Here is a 21,512-nt window from a genome sequence, read left to right as displayed (position 1 = left end):
GAGCTCGAATATATATATAAAGAAAATGTAAGGATAAAACTACTGATAAAAAAGTTATTGCTACGATGCCTTTCTGTAATAAAATGAGATGATCGAAGCGAAAGGTGGATAGATCGTGAAATAAAAACGCGGCGAACAGAATAAAAAAATTTCCCTTATTTCTCTCTCACATACATTAATACTATTTTCGAATTATCGTTCCAATATAACAGATTCATATGAAAATTGTAATATTCCTGGTGAATACTACAATTTGCACTATGCAAATTCACGATGTTTTTCGAAGAAAGCACCCGCGTCTCTCAACGTTCTTCATCCAATCAACATTCCAATATGTATATATGTTCTGCGGCTCAGCTGTGCGCGCGGAGGAGATAGTTGTCATTCACTCTTACAGCATTAATACAACTTGTAATTAAGTCGGTTAATTAAGTCAGTTAATTAATATCATTTATACTTGAAAAATTTATGACCCAAATAGCATTTTCGTCTAGGCTTAATTCGGAGATGCGAGCAGGCATAAATGGCAAGCTCTGAAAAACTGTGAGATTTTTCCAAGACAAGTATTAAACGATAACTAATTAAAGAGGAAGCAATCTCAAGAATTGTTAAAATCGTTTTCGGTTTTATGCGTATAAACTCTCTCAGAATTTTCACTTGTACCTCTTCGCATCCTCCAGATCCACGAAATTACGAAAGAGCGATCCGCGGAAGCGTCCCGCGCAGCAATGCGTAGTAGCGTAAATCGCGATAGGCACCGTCGGTCGCATCACCTCGTGTTCGAGGCACCCAGGAGTCGCACGATTCTTACGCAATACGGTGGATTGCAGGCGTAAAGCGATTACGCAGTAGGCAAGCAAATTTCACACTCGGACAGGTGGCCGAAATGTACAATAGCATAAAGAAATGAGTTCCTAACCGGTATTTCTGCGATACCGCGAAGAAATTTCGCGCGAAATGTAAAAAACAACTGTTGATAAAGTAAACTGACGAGACATCGTATGCGTATTACAATCAAAATGACGATAAATCAATCACGAAATTGTAACAATAATCGCGTAATATATTTACGCAACATGATTTATTTTTTACAATATGATCGTATACTTAATAATACTAATAATCGTACACTTAATAATACTAGAAACAGTATTTGATTACTAATAGAAATATACAATTTTTCTGAAAAAGACAAAGTTTTATCATATTTTACTTGTACTTTGATATTGCCGTAATTACCGCAGCTGTCATAATTTGTGGTTTGGTGGTGTTGTATTATAGGTGTAAGGCATTTTTGTCTCAAAAAATTCTTTGGTCTAAAGATATCTTGCTTATAGTTTAAATCCCGAATGAATAGCGACCATACCGAACGTAAGATTTTGATAAGTCACATTTCTGAATCCTGCGAATTCGATCATGTTCTGAAAATATAACAAAGAATATGAGAGCAAGTATAAATAAAAACCGCAACCTACATTAGCAAGTTGTTAAGTATAATAGTAAAATAGGCATAATAAAGGAGAGCTTAATGATTAAAATAAAAATAGAATTAAAATGAAACTACAGAAAGTTCTAAAAAAATCTCTCCTTACAACTCGTTATCGCAGTTTATGTGTGTACGTATAAGAAAAAATAAAATAAATATAAAGAAGTATTCTTTACCTTAAAATCCTCTTGTTTTGGAAATCTTCTTATGCTCTCTACAAGATATCGATAAGGTTTCCACTGTCCTGCGATTAGTTGTCCCATCACAGGTATTATTTGAAAGGAATATTGATCGTACAACCTGAAACAGACACCAAATAAATTTTTCTACAGATTGGTTCATGTATAATTATCTTTTTATAAGTTTTCTATAATTTAAAGGCATATATACCATTGTAAAGGTTTATTTTCGATATGACTAAATTCTAGGCATAAAAATCTCCCTCCCGGCTGTAATACTCTGTATGCCTCGGACAACACCTGTGTAAAAATAAACATAGATATATGTAACACACAACATAGATATGTTTAATATAAATTTAATATTCAGATGTTAAGACCTTTAGCTTAAAATGTGTAGCAGATATTCTTTAAAGATTAATAAATATAAATTTCATATACTTTAGTATCTTCATACAATGAATGACTGATTGAGCGATAAACTCATTACAAGCACCTTGTCAATACGCGTCACATTCCTTATACCAAACCCTATGGTATAAGCGGAGAAAGAATCATCCGGGAAGGAAAGCTTCTCCGCATCTTCTTGCTTCCACGTGATATCGCAATTAGCGTCCTGCGATAAACCTAGTCTACTCGCCCGTTTCTTCCCAACGTCTAGCATATGTTGATTTATGTCACACACAGTTACGTGGCTACGCACATTGTGCGGATTTGGCGTGTTCCTCAGAAAATTTATATACCGAAACGTAATGTCGCCCGTGCCACCGGCAGAGTCCAGGAGACGGGTGCCGTGCGTAGGTCCTAATTCTTGCATAAACATATCTTTCCAGATGCGATGGATACCCAGACTCATCGTGTCGTTCATCAAGTCGTAAGAATTGGCGACATTTTCAAATACGGTATACACTGCAAGAAATATTCAACATTAAGTGGCCGTTGTACATCCAAGATTTCAACAAGCTGCAAATGTTTGTGATCTCATCCGCTTGACAGCTGTCAATCTTTCACGGAAAAAAGAGAGGAACAAGAACAATAGAATCTTTACCTTCCTTTCCTTTCTCGCTCTCCTTAACCGTTTGAAAACCGAAGTGCGTCGACCTCTCATCGTCCTCCGATGGTGTCCTCGCCTCTTTCGAGTAACCGCGTCCAGCTGCAGCGGCTTTTAGACATCTGTCTAGTATCCGACCTTCCTTAATGATGTTCGCGCAGAGATTTTTACAAGCCATCGTACCAAACCACGTGTAGACGATCAGGTAAACAGTACCGTATGATCACATGGAGATCACATATGATACTTGACACGTTGACACTGGTCTGTTCGTTTCACGTGCACTTCCCGCACTCGCGATTGTCTCTCTTCCTTCCTCCGACGTCGCAGTGTAATATATCCATCTCGTTTCCGACGTGGACAGCGTGGGAGACAGCGTCGCAAGGTGCAAATCAGTGCAAATACAACAAACAAATCTCAATGGTCGTCGCGTGTTATCAATAGGGGTACTCAAATAAGTTTAACGGTTTGACAGGTTATGTCGGGTTAAAGTCGAGAAAAGTTAATTTTTAAACTTTGGGCGCGCTACTCTTTAAGATTATGCAAAATACATAAGTGACTCATTAACCTATCACAGTAATCTTTGGGTTAAAAGTTTAAAAATTAACTTTTTATCCGACTTTAACCCGACATAACCTGTCAAACCGTTAAATTCTAACTTATTTGAGTACCCTTAATGTTATCAAAAAAACACCGATAGATTGTGTCAATTGGCTGTCGAATGGAGCACGTCCCAGGGTCTGAAAACTTTTTCACCTGATAATCAATCGCGTCTGGTTATTGCAGGAGCACTGCAGTTAGTTGCTGTCGGCAGACGACGGTTGTGCGGTTGATAAGCAGCAGTCCAACGTCGATGGACCCGGTAAATTGGAGTGAACAACAGGATGCTCGGCTTTGTTCTGCCCAATGTCCAGAGAGTCGTCTTGTCCAGTCCGGCGGTGCGTTCCTGGCTGCCTTTACGAATGCCACGGTAAATATCGATATTTACAATACCGCTTCTGCGCTGTACTTCGATCCCCCCGTGCGAACACACTGTTGAGGGTGAAAAACGCTGGTTTAGGATTATGGTGCGTATGGGTGTTCGCCGATTCAAAATTGCAATTACAATTCACCTTGAATGACACCGTGTATTTTGGCGTTCGCCAAGTGGCCTTGCGCGTCGCTCGCGTGTACGATTAAAAAAAGAGAGTTCGGTCTGGAGTCTACTTACGTTAACGTGCTTCCCAATATTTATGTGAAATCTTCCACATGTGAGATATCTAAAGGTTGTTGAAAAAACAAATCTACGATTAATAATGTGCACTTTATAATTAGCGCTGCTTTCCATCGCGATGCCATCACTTTGCAAACAGTAGATTTTGTATATTTAATATCACACCTGTGTGATTTTAGGCATAATTAATTTTTATGTTTGTTTAAATTGTTTAATTTCCCTTGAACGTGACCTTATTTTAAGAAATATATTTTCTGAGGAAATATATTTTTAAATATATTTTCATTATGGTGCAGTTTGATGATGAAATTTTTGCGAGTACTTACCTCGTGCCTCTTTATATCTTATACATCTTATTGTTTCAGATTTGAAGGCAAGAATCCCGGTTTGAAAGTAAAATAGCAAGTATTTTAAACAATTATCAACTGTTAAAGAAATGCTGTTAACGTTTCTTTATATGATAGCCACCATCATGCAAGCACGAAGGATAACATTTCTAAAAGCGCACTTAGATGCCATCTTTAAGGGGAACCAGAATCGTCCTTCTTTTACGCTTAAAATTAAGTCATCTCGACGTTTAAAGAAAGGTAATTTTTATATGTATACACATATGCCAGATTTTATTATACAACTAACGAGTAACGTTACTTTTGCTCAATGTATACATAATGTGGTCTATGAATACCATAAAAAAATATCGCAAATAGAGAGAACTTTGTATCGTCAGAAAATTTATTTCATAGCCATGTTTTTATATACATATTGAGATTTTTAATTCACATTTATTAAAGGAGAAATATTACATCAAATAAATATGCATTGAGATATTATTGTATATTTATATCTTGTATAATGATTTTTTTAAGATCGCAATGGATACGAGCAGAATGAAAAGTTTTTGAGTTCTCACTTATGTACTAACAAGAATCTCGCGAAACTTGATGAACTATTGTGGTATGATGAAAGAGCGAAATTATATACTATATATCCTCAAGTAAGTACAATATATGGTAAATATTATTTCACTTATATTTGCAAGTGCGATAAAATGAGATTGACAACTATTATTTTATTTTAGCAAAAAGTTGACGTATCTAACTGGCTGACCTGTCCGTATGGAAATTCGTTTCCCCTATATATAAATAATAATTGCTGTCAGGTTTTAAGCGAATCTGACTTGCATATTCTCGTGGAAGTTGATATTGAAACTTACGGATCTAAGGCCTCAACGACTTCTGCAAAAGTACAATGTTCAAGTCTTTAATTATTAATTTTATTATTATGCATTCTGCATGTATAACTATATTAATTGTGTAAGCCTTTGAATCTGTATTATTATTTTTCGAATAAGTGAAATTCAAGATTTATCTCATGTTCTACGCATTGTTTTACAGCTTGAAGATTATGGTCTAATTGTGGCATGGACGGTATCGAGTAGAAATATGAACTTTATTTTAAAAACAGACCTAGAACATATTACGAGCTTCATAACTGGGATCATGCAGGGACAATATTGCATTAACAATGGCTTATTTATAAAACGTGTTCAATGTATATATCACTCTTGCATCTCGAAATCTAACATACTTCGATAACTTGACATTCACTTGCTTCATTTTGCTTTATTTTTTTTCAGCTGTTTTGGTATCGGGAAAACCGCGTATTTACAGTGATACTGGACACCTCGGTCCACCGCCAAATAAAAGCAAGTTGTAATAATTTAACTCTTGTATTTGTTGCGACGTATCTTCTAACGTGTAATGATTATATCACTATATACTTTTTACAGATAGTTTTTATGCATTATGCGATGCAGCCCAAGGAAAAACTTCCCAGCAGAAACACAAGCCTAAAGAGGTTGTTAGAGTACGTGGCATGAGTGTACATTCACAAGATAATAATTTGAACACCGAATTTACAGACGAATTCTTTGCAGAAGTTATGAAAGACATTGGTATGTTGGAAGGATATTACGCAATTGCCCGTAAAAAAAATTCACAAGTATAATTTTTATTTTTATATCTCTTAGATGCTAGTTCATCTAATTCTGCACCAGCAACATGTAATTCGTCACCAACCAAACAGCATGTAGGATTAACAAAAAAGCCATATGATTTGAACCATTTACCGGAGGATGTGTTCTTAGCTGTTACTCAAGGCACATCTAAAAATTATACTAACGTTCATTTACCTGACACGGAGAAAAAAGACAATACCGACGATGAAGAATCTGAACATACTGATCAAAGCAAGTCTACTAGAGAAACTGATTCCAAGTTAGTATAATATATCTAAAAGTAAAAAAAAGTATATATGAGGGTGGAGAATATTTAATGATATACTTTCTGTACTCATATTATGAACAATAGAAAAAAAAACGTGATTTTTATGAATCATATTAATTTACAGAAGTTCTGAATTGGAAGAAGAAGAAAAACCTAGTAAGGTGATTAAACCACCAAATGTACTCGTCTGTGCGGATAGCCTAAGCGCGACCGACAATTTACAGAATTTATTATCAAGAGTGCTAGAGGAAGATAGGTATGTTATGTTAGTTTTATATTATATGGATTAGAATTTATAAGTTTTAATAAGTTGTTAAAACTTAATGGTTTCAACAACTTGCTTCTGCAGTTAATTATCTATTTCAATAATTAGTTATGAACGATTGATTTATCTTTTCTAGGTATGTCATCCATGTATTTTCTAAAGGGGAATATGATCGTTGCAAGGTTTGGATAGATCAGGTTTCGTTGGTTGTTCTTTGCGGCAATGTTGGTGCAGAGCTCGGTGCTCATCTTGTAGAATACGTTATACGCGGAGGTAAACTCCTAGCGTTATGCTCCGACATGCTCCATATTTTGCTACCATCGTTCAAGACTGCGGAAGTGCGTGAAAATGAGCTCGTTGACTTTTCGTACGGTAAATGGAAACGAGTGCGTATGATGCATCACATTTTTTGCTACCACGCATCTCCCATACGAACTCGTTTTTCTCAAGATCACGAAGATATAAGGTAATATCTTCTCTGTATTAATAAAATAAAATATAATTATGTCGCGGGGAAAAAGAGAAAAATAATATCAGATTAAAATAGATACGAAGAAAAAGTAATTATCCAAGATGTTACTTTTGTAGGGCGTCTGCGCTGAATCCTCCAACGACGGCTAGCGTTAAGGACAAAAAAGGGAATTTACATTCGTTTGATGTAAAAGTATTAGGCAAAGAAGAAACGTGGCACAGTCCAAGCATATTGCTTGCAACTCTGCCTAGCAGTGGTGGTAAAGTTGTGTTCTCCCAAATACATTTAGAGATAGATCCAATGCAATATGTGTACGAGGGGGATAAATTTGATGTGTTGAAGAAGAGTAATGTTGCACGTTTGGAGATAATCAGCGATCTACTGAGCACACATTTAGGATTAGATGTAAATCGTGATACAAGTCAAAGATCTGTTCGGTACACTCCAGGTTACTTTTTAGGCAAATTTGAGGTACATAAATATATTTAAGAATGAACAATCCTGATAATAATATCTTAATTATATAATTAGCAGTTAAATGCTATGATTTATTAATGATACATATGTACACATACACAATATGACGTTATACATTCGTAGATGAAGCTTAAGATGCTTGAAAAATTAAAGGATAAAATGAGTGGGAATAACGTATTAAAAATGTCAGGAATGGAAATTCAATTTTGCGCAAACAACGAAAATGTGCAATCACCATCAGCTAATTTCCTTCCTATTATGATGCATATGTGCCCGCCTAATTTCTCGACCGTCGATTATTTTGAGGTAAATTCTTCTAATACATTTATATCATTAATTAGTGTACCAACCTTCCAATATATTAACAATAGTGCATATTTAGAGATTAAATCATTTTATGCACTGTGTGTAACTTTGACATATAGCTAAGTGAGTTGAAAAAAAAAAACAATTTTCATTATTAAATTCGAAATTTATTTTCAGAATCTCTATACAAAGGAATTAGGACGCTTAGTAATATACGCGGATGTCTTAACATCATCTATGAATGCGATCGACGCTCGATTAGAACACGGACTGACAGTTATTCCACGACAACAAGCAGATGGACGAGGTACTATTTTTTATTTTTGATTATATGCAGAAATAGTATAATGGCTACGTCATTTCCAGGGCGATATTCTAATAAATGGCTCAGTCCAAAGGGTTGTGCTATGTTCACTTTACAAATACATATTTCTATAATGTCGAGTATCGGTCATTATATCTCAATTCTTCAACATGTTGCTGCTGTAGCACTTGTGTCAGCAGTAAGATCTATTAAAGGATACGAGGTATTTTTTTTCATTTTTCTATTACAAACTATGAGAGATCCTCATCTCTATTTTTTTTTCATTTTCCTATTACAAACTATGAGAGATCCTCATCTCTATAAAAAAATTCTGACTTTTCATATAATACAATTTATTTTATGAAATTAATGACTAATAATTAATAACTAATTTATTTTAGGATATTGATCTCAGAATAAAGTGGCCTAACGACATATATATTGGTAATTCGATCAAGATTGGTGGTATAATCGTTTCTACGCTGGCGGAAGATGGTGGAGCAATGTTCATCTGCAATATTGGTATGTAACATCAATCACAAATAAAATATAAATTTTATGGATAATTTATCATAATTTAATCCACTTAAAACGAATGTAAATATATATTTCAGGTGCTGGTATAAATCTTTCCAATAGTAAACCCACAACTTGCATTAATGATGCAATTCTGCAATATAATCAAAAATATGGTACAAAGTTGGAAACGTTCTCTTGTGAAAAGTACTTGGCGATGGTATTCAATGAAATGGAAATTTTATTAGATATTCTACATAGCGGCAAAACAGATCACTTCTACCAACTCTACTACAAATATTGGTTGCATACGTAAATAGCCATCATACTTTAACTTCACTTTTTTAATGTTCATATAATAATATTTTCACAGTATTCACACATACGTACATACATATATTCTTTTTTAGAAATTCAAATGTCATGGTAACATTTATAAATGGAAGAAGAGAAAATGTTACGATATTAGGTATTGATAATTACGGATATTTGTTGGTACAAGGAAAAAAGGGCATGTTTACTGTACATTCAGATGGAAATAGTTTCGACGTTCTCAAGGGGCTAATAGTACCAAAAGAAAAATAGGGGATTATATATTCGTTAATTGTTACCGAGAATTATATCTACATGTTAAAATATGGATAATAAATATGTGTACATATAACAGTTTTGTAAATATTAGTACACACGTATCATGTATTACATACATATATTTTACATATGTACATATATAATATAAAGTTCTCTATATATGTATGTATGTATATATGAATGTATGTACATATGCATAAAACTTCATATTATATATGTGTATACGAGTGTGTATATATGTAACATATAATACAAAATTATACATACACACACGTGTATGTATATTATTTTTTTATTTGTTATATATTTGTTCATTGTGTTGTTAAGAAATACAGTTATGTTTGGAGATTTTAGACAAATAATTTTCTTTATTTTACATGAAATTTGATTCATTTTAATGTTCGATGCTCTGTATGCTCTACACGCGTAAGTATATACATACACGCGAAATGAAATAATTATACTGCATGTATAAAAAAAAATTTGTAATATCTTAATTTAATTTAATAATTTTTTATTTGAATTAAGTAATGGCTACTGAAATTACTTCGAAATAAATCATGTATAAAGATATTTAACTATATGTGTTATCTATTTCATAAAGTTTTTCTGAAATGACGGATCTGTGTTTTATAGCTAACATATAAATATACGTTAGATTAACATATAAAGGAATTTAATTAAGAGTGTTATTTCAAGAGAGTTATCTCGTGAACGACGGAGATGCAAATCTAATATTTAAAAATAGATTTATAAAAAAAATTATTGAGATAAAATGATAGCAAATAAGTGAAATCAATCACGCAGAACCATGAAATAGATATGCGGGGTAAAAATACACTTAGGATAATGGTAAGATACATATTGTTAAACAATATATACTTATCATTAACTTAATATTATAAGAAACATCATACACAACGTATATTTATGCAATTACAATGCCATTCAAAAAAGTGTATATCATAACAATATTCACATTACCGCCAATAATGAATAAAATTCGATGTAAATAATTCATTATGTACATCTTTTTTTACGTACATAGTAAATCATTTACATGAATTGTCAATTTGATTCATTATTGACTACAATGTGAAAAATATAATTCTGGTCGCAGTATATGACCAGATACGGTAAAATATGGTAAAGAAAAAAAAAATTGTTTTCCCTATTTCTCATTCAAATAAAGATAAATATACAAATTTAATAATCTAAACCTATTGCACGCTTATTTCTATCTAATTACATACAGTGTTATAATAATTTAAGTGTGCAAATAGATTGACGGAGTAGATAAAATACATTTTATATAATTAAATTCATATAAATTATCTCTGTATATGTTTTTCATTTTATTATGCTAATGCGTCGAATTCATAATCTCAAGTTGGCTATTTGCAGCAGCAATGTTTAATTAAATAAAACTGAATTTGGATCCTCATTGTCGAGCTGCTTTACATGCCTCAGAACGTCTTTCTTTGTAATTACACCTAGTAATCGCCTGCATGAGAAATTTTAATATTAGTTAAACACATAATGTGTTACTATGTTAATATAAATGATTTATATACATACCCGTTATGCGTAACTAGAGTTTGACGTAATCCCAATTTTCGAAACATATCAACTACAGTTTCCATGGGAGTTTGGTCTGTGATAGTGATAGGGGCCATATCCAATATCTTTTTTAATTTCAAGGGCGGTGGCGAATGACTTTGAATATTGTTTCCATTAGTAAAGACAACTAACGATTGCCTGCTAATATCTTCGATCATTCGCTTGGCATTGGCAATAGCAAGATTGAGGTCCCGTCGTAAAACAAAACCAACTAGATATTGAGATTCTTTCGAGACTATTACAGGAAAACCATTATGTTCCGTTTCTTTAAGCAAGTTCTCTACATCTTCAACCGTCATCGAATCTTGAGTAAGAACGTGAAGAGCTTCGTTTCGTCTAAAAGTTAACAAGAATATATATATATATGTATGCATGCACACAATCTTAAAATATACGAAAACATTTTTACATATTATCGTTTTGTGCTTACTTGGGTTGCATGACATCCGCTGCCAGAGTCGTATGTTGAAACTCATCCTTGCTATCCAGAAATGGATATCCATTCAAGCCAATATGAGCATCATAGATGCCTTGTTTCCCGAGAGCATCGCCGACCCATTTACTCGCCATGGCTGCAGCCATTAAAGGTACGATATACCGCACGCCGCCCGTTAATTCAAACATGATGACGACTAAAGAGACCGTCATTCTAGTTACACCCCCAAGAACAGCAGCAGCCCCGACCATCGCGTACAGTCCAGGTGTTATACAGTCGACGCCCATGGAACACTCCTCACTGAACATCCATATGTGAGGATAATTGTAAGCGAGTTGTTCCATTCCTATTCCGACGATACGACCCATTATCGCTCCCAGACAGAGAGAAGGAATAAACAAACCGCATGGAACTTTCATGCCGAATGTGAATATTGTCATAATGAGTTTTAATATCAGCGCCAGCACGAGTAGCCATATAGCTTTGTAGACTCCTGGACCAGCCGCGGCAATTTCGATTGCAGATTTCACAGCGGTGAAGTTTCTATTGTAATCACTGTTGAGCAGGAGAATTTCTCGAATAATTTAAATACATCCAATAATATATGTAAATTTTGAATCTTGACGATAAAAATTTATGCAATCGTTAAATTTGTGTATTTATAGTAATTTAAAGTTACGTGATATCTTCAATATAGAATAATTTAAATTAAATCACTAAATTAATATTAAAATCTTTCCTTATTTACTAACCATAACATATCCGCATTTGACACTCCACATTGGCTGAACAACAAGTAAATAAGTTGACTAGTGTTCATCCTTGTGTATGGATTAGGATATCCAATTACTGCTGTTACCACTGTTACAATTAACACTTCAGTAACAGGATATTGTCCCAGTTTGGAAGTTTTACGATATCGGCACCAAAATAAATTTGCTTTGATAAATAACGTTGCTATTATTCCCTATCGAAAATTCGCTCTTATAAATACATGCTTTTGAACAATTTTATAATATATAATGAAAGTTACGTACCCCAATTATACCGAGCATGACGAAAGGAATCAATTCAAAGAATATCCAAGGTTTATTATACTCTACATAAAACAATACTGAATGTTCATTTCCAAATGGATTTATGGAGCGTAGTACAAAAGCAGCTATCAAAGCACAGAAGAACGATCGCCATAAAGTTTTTAATGGAAAATAATAGCTGACCTAAAACAAACATAATTTTTATAACATAATTTCAAAATATTAGTACATTGTTTGTTTAGCTGAACTTGTTACACAGTTCATCTATTCTTCTTTTTTCTCCAACACGAAAGAAAAAAGGAGAAAGATGAATCGTGCAAGAAGTTCAGTTAAAACAAACAGACGTATTATTATTCATGTATACGTGCATACATGCACACATATAATTTATGACATTTTTTCTCGTTTTCAATTCTAAATTCATTTCAGGTATATTGACATATAATTAAAAATTACTCTGTATATTTTACTAAGATATCCCTAGCCTTGAAGAAACATTGTAACCGCTCTTTAAAACATAAGATTATTATATTTATTTTTCAAATACCTCTTCCAAGCTAAACAGGACACCGCCAATCGGGGCTCCAAAAGCGACGGAAACTCCCGCCGCGGCCGCGGCAGATAAAATTTCCCTCTTTTTTGCTTCATTCCTACCATATTTTGGAAATAGATAAGAAAATATATTTCCTATACAACATGCAATGTGTACCATGGGACCTTCCTTTCCCAAACTTAAACCCGCCGATACCGAAAGAATCAGACCTACTGACTTAATAATCAGTGTCCATTTACCGAGATATCCGCGAATAATAAAACCACTCAAAATAGTTTTTATCTGAAAAAAAAAAGGAAAATCTAAATAAACATTTAATGTAAGAATCATAAAGTAAATACATTAATTTACTAGATTATATATTTATTATACTATATTATTAGATTATGTATATTTCTGAAAAAGAAAAACTTGATAAATCTTTACTTCGGGTATTCCAGAGCCACAAGCGTAGGGAGCAAACATTCGCACTAGAGATGCAGAAAGTGCTGCAAACAGAAGCGCCCATGCTGTATAAAATAAATATGATATCGTATAAGGCCCTGCACCCTCTTTTGACTGACCAAATACTTGGGGCCATGTCCTCCACTACAAAAAAAATATTATATCTATTAAATTAACTAGAAAAAATTTTAATTAATAGAATATAGCTTTCGAAATTGTAATAAATTTGTGACTGAAATTGAATAGAGAGAAATATTTACCTGTGAACAGTTTCCACCATCGAACGTAGTCTCATTATAGCTCCAACAACATTGCTCTTTATTTAGCCAGAAAGCTTGTGGACAAATACCGAATTTGAGATCTGTCATCCAGGAAGCGCCAATATCTATAACACCAGCCGCCACTCCCGTAAAAAGCCCAACTAGTAAAACACACAGCCATCCCGACCATGCGTCGTGAGCTCCTTTTATTAAACCCCAAATAGAATCGTGCTTCTTTTTCACGATATAACGATGTCGCATTCGATCCCGCGCGATATCCCGTTGCCAATCGATAGTATGGAAATCATCATACTGCCCGATGCCAGGTATGTCATCAGAGTCAACTGAAACTATTAAAATAAATTTACAAAATTTCATAACAATAAAATATTTTTTTAATACTTGACTTTGAAAATTGTATTTTTTAATATTATTATTGTTATGTATATACAAAAAGGTTTAATAATTACATGAATAGTATCTCAGAATATTGTGTATATGTCAAAGATTAGCAAATAATATCTTTCTTATTAGTGATAATTTATCATAATTTCTCTATCCTCAATTTATAAAAAAAAACCCAATATATATTAGATATAATAGTTGAGGTAAGATTTTAAAATAGAGCAAAACGAAAAACGTACACACATTACATTTAACTGTTATGAGTTAACAAAGTAAATTTCAGCATTAAATACATATAACACCTACACATAAATACTTACCAGTTTTTCATTTTGTAATAAATTGTGGGACATGTATAAAAAAAGTGAAAAATGTCTTTAAGAAAAATACTAAATAAATCTTTGAAAATAACTCCATAATTAGAAATCAATTTTATTTTAATTATACATGATTAAAAGCACTTTACAAATTACATATCATATTCTGCCGAAAAGACAAAGACATCATACTAGATTTATGCATATGAAACTTTATTTTTACAATCAGTAGACAGTAATAGTGTAAATACTTTATCCAGTTTGAAAAATATCTTATTCAGATAAATAGATTTAGAATCGATATATCTATTTGGTTATTATCAAATCAACTATATCGTATCTATAGTTATTTTTATTAATTAGTTAAATTGGCATTAGATTGGCAATTAGTCGTGTTAACTTACACATTTTGCCACTATGACATGCCGCAAGTGCAAATAAATTTGGCTCGATTGTTTAACCGGTATCGCTCGGGATAAACCACAGATCAGATGAGCGGATCAACAGATAGGATGAACGGATCAACAGATGTCCCTCAAAGTTTCTTCAGTAGGAAGAGATAAAGTATGACGATATTTCAAGCTAGGGATACAGACACCAATAGGTATAAGACTACTAAACTCCGTGACAAAATTATGCAAGTGGATTTACATCTAGTTTTGCAAAATTTCTTTTACACTTCTTTATAATGCTCGCTAAAAATAAATAAAAGCACTACGTAATTGGATCATTCGGAATCGTGCGTGTGCGAAATCGATTGAAATAAACTTGAAACTTACTATGGGAAGATGCATCGTCGATGCGGACGCAATCCGACAACACGTTATTATCCGAATGAGACGTGTGATGATTGATATCCAGCATGTCGTCGTCGCTACTTAGATTTGTCTCGCGTCTTACAGTTCCGGTTCGTAGTCGTACATCCTCTGTAATGTCACCATACTTTATATTCTGAAAACACAAGATTTATCAGCTATATCTACAGATTCTGTCTTCACTTAACAACATTGTCGACTTCTGTAGTTCAGTAGCTGTGGTTTAAACACTGATAATTTTAGAACAAAAAGATACATTAAACAAAGTTCATAGAGATAAAACGTGCGATGATTTTTAAATAATTTCAACAACTTTTAGTACATACGAGTATACATAAAATATTAATACATGCAAGAAACATATGATAACGTGCAGAACTGTTAAGGGAAAAATAAGATAAACATTACACATTTTACAAAAAGATATTGATCTAGGCACAACGGCCTATAAACGTGCAAAGCAAGAAGATGCAGATTGGAACCAACAACATACCTTTGCATCAACCGAACGATATGTTGTAACGGCATTTGCATTCGAATGAAGAATTGCCGAGTTCAAGGACGCTGTACCTTTCAGCGGAAACTTCTCCATGGCATCATGATAATCTAATTTTACACAAGCAAGATATTATTTTACCCGTTTTACCGTCTTGAAAGAGAGATATACAGGGATCCGTCGTCAAGACTCTACGCGGCAGAGAGAAATCGAGAGCTAACAGTGCCATGCACGGTACTAAATATTCTATTTACGAGCGCGTCATTAATATGTAGCTCAATCAGCTTTACTGTAATCCCTCTTTAATCCTCCAAGTGGACGCTACACGATATAACAGGCATGTTCTTTTCAGCTCAACTTCTTGCACAGAGAGCACCTCATCCTTTCTCTCTTTCTCTCCAACGTGAAGAGAAAAAGAGGAAAGATGAACCGTGCAAGGGGCTCAGCTAAAAAGAACAGGCCTAATTAGAATGACATATATTCGTGATACAGCAAAATTGCTTCAGATACTTGATCCGTTATAGATTACACAGGTGTGCCATACGTTGTACAAGTAATAAAAAATTTCTTGTGAGAGAAACATTGGTTTTTCCTCTCAGACTGTCTCTCAACGATTATCTCAGTGATTTGCATCTTCTTGTTCGGAAAAGAAAAAAGAGATTTGTTAGAACATCGATTACACACACCATGCCAAACTGACACTGTCAAAAATGAAATGAAATCATTCCTGAAAAACGATTTCGAAACCAAGTGTAAAAAAAAGAGACGCACAAATAAATGAAATGAATACCACAGTACAATGCACTTGGGGACACCATATGACAACTTTTTCTCGCCCTCTCGGGCAAAGCGTGGACGTTACGAACATCGTCTCGCGGACGAGTCAAGCGCGAAAAGTACGTTGACGTTGGTCATGCTCTCGAAAACTGCGTATGTTTAGAGCCTACTTCCAAACTTCCCTTTCACATGACGTTTCATTCCTCAGGCGAGATGAGGTTATCTTGTCAACTTGTGTTGCACGCATACCGCTCGTGAACTTACCATTTTTAAAGGAACGTCCTCGTGTTTTATCTACATGCGCCGATCACTATGCCATGTCCAAGATTAGATTGTATCAGATCAATTTGAGAATTCCACGACAAGAACTCCGTCGGGCAGATACTCCACTTTACTCCACTATCACGTCCGATAGACCACCCCTTTCCCCTACGAAGTCAAAAGTAATTAAGGCAGGTTCTTTTCTTCTGCGCAAAAGTTGTGGCGCACAGAGAAGCGAGTTGACCAATCGTAGCTGAGAGTTTCGGAACGCAGCCTTGTATTCCTCGAGAATTCCTCGATTGTGATTGGCCTCATTTGTTGTATTGTTGGATTCTACAGATTAACATTAATCTCACTCATTAGGCTTGTTCGCGTTGCTTGAAATCCCCAAACATTTTTGCACTTGAAATGAAATAAATATATATTCGGCCGTTCGAAAGAGAGAAAGCGAAGATACTGAGTGCAAAAAGTGCAAGCAACGCGAACAGACCCATTGTCAGTAATGTCAGTTTAATTTACTTTTTTTATAGTTTTAAGAATTTTTTTTACTGTTCACCTTTCTCTAATTTCAAGGATCAGAAAAAGATAAAAAATAAAAGTTAAACCGAGATTATATATGTTAATCTGCATTGATAGAAATTAACTAATTAATTAAAATAGAAGAACGCGCAGTTTACATTAGATTTGTTCATGTAGCTTGAAATTCTCAAAAATTCGTGCACTTAAAACAAGATAAATATACATTGGGCGTTGGAGAAAGAGAGAGCAATGATTTCAAGTGCAAAAAGTGCAAGCGACACGAACAGACCTATTTATCACGTCTACGATCGGTTTCCGAAACTCATCAAAAATTATATGAACGCAAGAGCACGCTCAGCACGCACTTTACTGCACTTTGTGCATTGCCGGTCGAGTGTTGATGTTGTGACATTCTTCGCAATTATTCACCTCCTCACACTTTGACCGAAATAAAAACATCATTAAATGTGAAAATGATTAAACTAACGCAGGATATTAATTTGGAGAATTATACGCTCATCTTGCCGTCGGTGGCGGTCGGAAACGTCGGCCAGTTGTCCGTCGATTTACTCGTTTCGAATCTTAACCTTTCCAAGATCGGTCAAATTTTTAGCGCGTCATTCGTGCCGGTCGTCGGCGCGAATGCCTACAATGAACATTCGAACGAGCTCATCACGGCGATCGACATTTACGCGGGGATCAAGGAACGTATTGTCGTTATACAAATCCGCTCGCCGTACGTGGGCGAGCTCGTGGAATTCTTCAACGAGCTGGCGCAATTTGTCACCGAGAAAAAGATAGCTAAAGTAATTATTCTAATCTACTGTTTCGACAGTGTCATAACTTATGAAATGTTTTTTTTCTCCTCACAGGTAATAATTCTCGCGAGCAGTCATGATTATGTGAAGAGAGAGGTCCAGCCGCAGCATCTCAAGTTGAGATACGTCGCGTCTCCTGGCATACGCTCCAAGATCGGCAAACTCTTTGAAGACCTCAAGTGGATTCCGCATCAACCGGGAGTCGCGTCCGACCTGACGAGTGGAGAGGAAAGATTGCAGATACCAGGGGGTGGCTTCGCCAAGAGCCTCTTCAAGTTTCTGTCCGATGCCGACATTCCTTGCGCTGTCTTGTTCAAATTCTGCTCCGAAGGGGATAACATAGAGGACGCGATAGCTCTGGTGCGCTACTTAAATGAATGGATACGTGTGTTAGAAACAAGCGGTAGTGATAATTTGAAGTATCCACCGTCTTGGAAACACTTATTTGGGAAACCACCGTCGCAGGATATATATTGAATATGTATGGATATATTTTATATTCCGTTAATCTCGAAATAATAATATTTTTACTATGGGGGTTATACAAGCGTATATTTGAATTTAATATAAGATCTAAAATAGGAATGTAATTTTTTGTGTATAAAAGTAATAAAGCTACAAACTTAATTTTTATACAGCTTTGCTATGTAAAAATCAAGATTACGATATATTTATATATACATATATATAAATTTAATTCTTTATGGTTTTCAATGTAAATGCAATAAATTGTATATACCAACTTCTCTATGACGAACATGGAAAAATGTCTTAAATTTTATTTTATCAAGTTTTATCTCCGAAGGATAAATAATACTTATTTGAATACTTTGTTTAAACGTTTATTTTTTTAGTAACAAAAGAGTTTTCTACGCTAGAAGTTTGTACTTTGCGGAAAATGCCGAGTAGGACACAAGAATAGCTAAAGCAGCAGCTAAGAATTCCGAGTTTACCCAGGGACCGAGGAAAACACCGGGATTGTTGAGAACGACCACCGCCAAGGGATTCACGCTATCGGGATCCTCTCCATTTCTTATCGCTTTACGTACAGCGACGTATTTTTCCTCGTCATACAGTTTTATATAATAATCGCCGGATCTTGCCTTCTTAATGTCTTCCGTCCAAGATATCTGCGGCACGTGCAAAACAATTTCATGAGTATTACATTATCATTGATGATTTCTACTAAAAGATCGAGTTAGATACTTTGTTTCAAATTCAATTTTCGATCAATAGTTTAAAACAAAAATAAGTAACTTGTTCAGTATCTCTAAATATGTCATTATTCTCATTCCAATCGTCGTGTAATTTACAATCTTTGTTTATTTACAGATGTACCTATCTTGATTCATTTATGTCAAGACAAGAAGTGTCAAAAAGATTGTATTACCTGATATTTATTATCGGCGCTCAATCTGACGGCCGGCAACGTCTTGCCCTCGACTTCGGCGTACAAACTGATTCCCTTTACACCGTTGCTGCACTTCAACACGAATTGCATGGTAAAGGCGACGTTCGTGAGGACCGTCGCGTCCTCCGTCACATATGACGAAGCGACGATCTCGGGCTTCTGACAGGTCTCGGCGAGAGCAGCCGAAATTATACCCGTTAACGCGCACAAGAAAATAATTTTATTCATCTTGCAAGTTTTGTCGGTTCTCTCAAACAACTTGACAACTGTCGACGAGAAATGTTGGTTGGAGAATGCGCCTGATGCCAACGTGCGCCGACTGTGCGCCAATAACTCCAACCAGCCACCAACTGACGTGCCACGTCGATGAGATTGGCGTAACTCGTGTTTCCCTCGTTTAGACTACTTTCGATTGGTGCTTTGATCCACCACGTGTTTCAGACTAACCGCGCGAGGGAAAACTTGAATTATTATCGATAAATATTTATAATATACTTAAATAATAAGTTATTTTCTTTAAAATCATAAACTATTAAATTCAAATAGAGTTATTTAAAAAGATAATGGAAAAGTACAAAGAAGAATAGAAATATAATTGTAGGTTATATAGAGGTTATTAAAGAGGCATTAAATTATAAATTAATAGATAACATGAAAATTATGTATTAAAAATTCTTTAATTATATAAATCGATGATTTATTTAAATATATATTTAACATTTTTATATTAACAGAGATACAATTTTAATATTACTTTAACAAATAATGAAATTTCTGTTTTACAGATGTAGATTAAAAATGTGTAGAGGTATTAAATTATAAACAGACAATCAATATAAAAATTAAAGATTTTTAGATCATATAAGGTGATTTATTTAAATTTAACATTCTTATATTAATAAAGATAAGATTTTAATATTATTTTGCAAACTGCACGAACTGATGAAATTTCTATTTCATTATTTATTTTTACCATTGTAGATATAATAATAATAATATTTATACATGTAAATTATTGAGTTAAAAATGTTTATTCCCTCAATCTATTTTACGATGTCTTCGTTCTGGCAGTGAGAGCGAGATGATGTAATCAATTGTAATCCACCCGAGTCTACCATAACCTCAAATTGAAAAATGTACTTGCACCGTCAATGCGCGATTATTTGACTGATAGTACGATAAGTTCTGGTGTAATTAATATTTATTTATCTAGATTTATTTTTGTCGCATCGATTTTTCTATTCGCGCGACGATGACAGTCGAGAATGAGAAAGCGGACGAAGGAAAAAGGAATGAGAACGGTGCTGGCGGAGGAGCAGCCGCGGACAACGGCGATTTATGGGGATCTGATATGTATCCGGAGAGGAGAGGAGCGAAATTGAAGCGTAACTGGTGGAAGTGGTTAATTGGCGCTCAGGGACGAGAATCAATAGACAAAAACAAGTGCGAAGACAATGTTTATAGATGTATAAAAAAGAGTAAGACATTCTCTTATTTATATAAAAGGAAGTAGAAAGTGAATTAGCGATGCAAATTTATTTCTAATTGCTAGAACCTACTGTATTATTTCAACATATTTTCCATTCTTTTCAAATAGAATCTATCTATCATTTAATTTTACTGTTTATTCTATCTAGTCAAATCTAATATTATTTTTTCATCATTTTAATCATGTGTTGTTTCTAGGTCCTATAATAAAACTTATGATGGGAGCACTGAAGAGTTCTGGATGGTTTGTAACTTATTCTTTCATGTTGCATATATATGTGTAAATTTATAATTTCATTTTGTTTACTGTTTACTAGATTAGATTATTATTGATATTCCAGTGAAATAGATATTCGGCGACATATTTCTTGTGAGGTGTGTAATCCGATAGTAACTGGTGGATACGATTCAGAATTTAATCAGGTAAATATTTCTTTTAGTCGCTTAATTAAAATTTTATTTATGCCAAATGTTTTGCTGATAAAATATTTTGTATCATATGTTTGTCGATATGTAAAAAAACAATCTGTCAAAAAAAAAAAAAAAAGATTCTTTTAATATATATTTGTATTTTGTATATTATTGATAATTATACATGCTAAAAACAATAACAACTTCTTTCCTTTACAGATAGTTGTCTGTCAAAATTCGGCGAGTAGTGAAAGCATGGTTCGGGGAGTTCTTTTACATGAAATGATTCATATGTTTGA

The 21,512-nt window shown here is 34.2% G+C and overlaps 6 protein-coding genes across 11 annotated transcripts; 3 read left to right on the top strand and 3 right to left on the bottom strand.

Annotated features, from left to right (window-relative positions):
• Positions 1-158: 158 nt before the first annotated feature.
• Positions 159-3,561, bottom strand: LOC112453557 (2-methoxy-6-polyprenyl-1,4-benzoquinol methylase, mitochondrial-like). 2 transcript variants are annotated; one of them, XM_025014356.1, is made up of 6 exons: positions 3,473-3,561; positions 2,714-3,060; positions 2,162-2,574; positions 1,877-1,965; positions 1,663-1,786; positions 159-1,421 (listed from the first exon to the last, which is right to left on the bottom strand). In XM_025014356.1, exons 2-6 carry the CDS (start codon positions 2,892-2,894, stop codon positions 1,332-1,334), a joined length of 897 nt encoding a protein of 298 aa, XP_024870124.1. In that variant the 5' UTR covers positions 2,895-3,060; positions 3,473-3,561; the 3' UTR covers positions 159-1,331. The 2 variants fall into 2 exon arrangements, with proteins under 2 accessions (XP_024870124.1, XP_024870123.1); XM_025014355.1 differs by having other exon boundaries at positions 2,714-3,132; positions 3,473-3,543.
• Positions 3,562-3,580: 19 nt separating this feature from the next.
• Positions 3,581-8,959, top strand: LOC112453556 (biotin--protein ligase-like). Its single transcript, XM_025014354.1, has 17 exons — positions 3,581-3,686; positions 4,295-4,302; positions 4,394-4,516; positions 4,796-4,923; positions 5,008-5,172; positions 5,324-5,480; positions 5,566-5,634; positions 5,719-5,883; positions 5,959-6,205; positions 6,339-6,470; positions 6,616-6,945; positions 7,068-7,422; positions 7,552-7,734; positions 7,912-8,041; positions 8,101-8,261; positions 8,440-8,560; positions 8,653-8,959. The coding sequence occupies exons 1-17, from the start codon at positions 3,601-3,603 to the stop codon at positions 8,868-8,870; spliced, it is 2,778 nt and encodes a 925-aa protein (XP_024870122.1). The 5' UTR covers positions 3,581-3,600; the 3' UTR covers positions 8,871-8,959.
• A 1,085-nt stretch (positions 8,960-10,044) lies between these two features.
• LOC112453558 (H(+)/Cl(-) exchange transporter 3-like) lies at positions 10,045-16,727 on the bottom strand. 5 transcript variants are annotated; one of them, XM_025014357.1, is made up of 11 exons: positions 16,570-16,727; positions 15,526-15,638; positions 14,997-15,168; positions 13,496-13,845; positions 13,218-13,379; positions 12,786-13,073; positions 12,239-12,421; positions 11,954-12,168; positions 11,196-11,756; positions 10,724-11,101; positions 10,045-10,649 (listed from the first exon to the last, which is right to left on the bottom strand). In XM_025014357.1, the coding sequence occupies exons 2-11, from the start codon at positions 15,622-15,624 to the stop codon at positions 10,559-10,561; spliced, it is 2,499 nt and encodes an 832-aa protein (XP_024870125.1). In that variant the 5' UTR covers positions 15,625-15,638; positions 16,570-16,727; the 3' UTR covers positions 10,045-10,558. The 5 variants fall into 5 exon arrangements, with proteins under 5 accessions (XP_024870125.1, XP_024870126.1, XP_024870127.1 ...); XM_025014358.1 differs by lacking the exon at positions 15,526-15,638; XM_025014359.1 differs by lacking the exon at positions 15,526-15,638 and having other exon boundaries at positions 14,997-15,143.
• A 749-nt stretch (positions 16,728-17,476) lies between these two features.
• On the top strand, positions 17,477-18,439 carry LOC112453555 (proteasome assembly chaperone 2-like). The gene is made up of 2 exons (XM_025014353.1): positions 17,477-17,891; positions 17,958-18,439. The coding sequence occupies exons 1-2, from the start codon at positions 17,559-17,561 to the stop codon at positions 18,378-18,380; spliced, it is 756 nt and encodes a 251-aa protein (XP_024870121.1). The 5' UTR covers positions 17,477-17,558; the 3' UTR covers positions 18,381-18,439.
• Positions 18,440-18,729: 290 nt separating this feature from the next.
• Positions 18,730-19,676, bottom strand: LOC112453554 (translocon-associated protein subunit delta-like). Its single transcript, XM_025014351.1, has 2 exons — positions 19,294-19,676; positions 18,730-19,033 (listed from the first exon to the last, which is right to left on the bottom strand). The coding sequence occupies exons 1-2, from the start codon at positions 19,540-19,542 to the stop codon at positions 18,773-18,775; spliced, it is 510 nt and encodes a 169-aa protein (XP_024870119.1). The 5' UTR covers positions 19,543-19,676; the 3' UTR covers positions 18,730-18,772.
• A 745-nt stretch (positions 19,677-20,421) lies between these two features.
• LOC112453560 (mitochondrial inner membrane protease ATP23 homolog) lies at positions 20,422-21,506 on the top strand (the record flags this gene model as incomplete). Its single annotated transcript, XM_025014362.1, has 4 exons — positions 20,422-20,792; positions 21,001-21,046; positions 21,144-21,225; positions 21,433-21,506. Coding segments are annotated over exons 1-4 (428 nt in total), but the record flags the coding sequence as incomplete, so codon positions are not given.
• Between the last annotated feature and the right edge of the window lie 6 nt (positions 21,507-21,512).

This window comes from Temnothorax curvispinosus, unplaced genomic scaffold, assembly GCF_003070985.1.
Source record: "Temnothorax curvispinosus isolate PA1 unplaced genomic scaffold, ASM307098v1 QBEX01004522.1, whole genome shotgun sequence".
Lineage (NCBI taxonomy): Eukaryota > Metazoa > Arthropoda > Insecta > Hymenoptera > Formicidae > Temnothorax > Temnothorax curvispinosus.
This window is presented reverse-complemented; position numbering and strand designations above follow the sequence as displayed.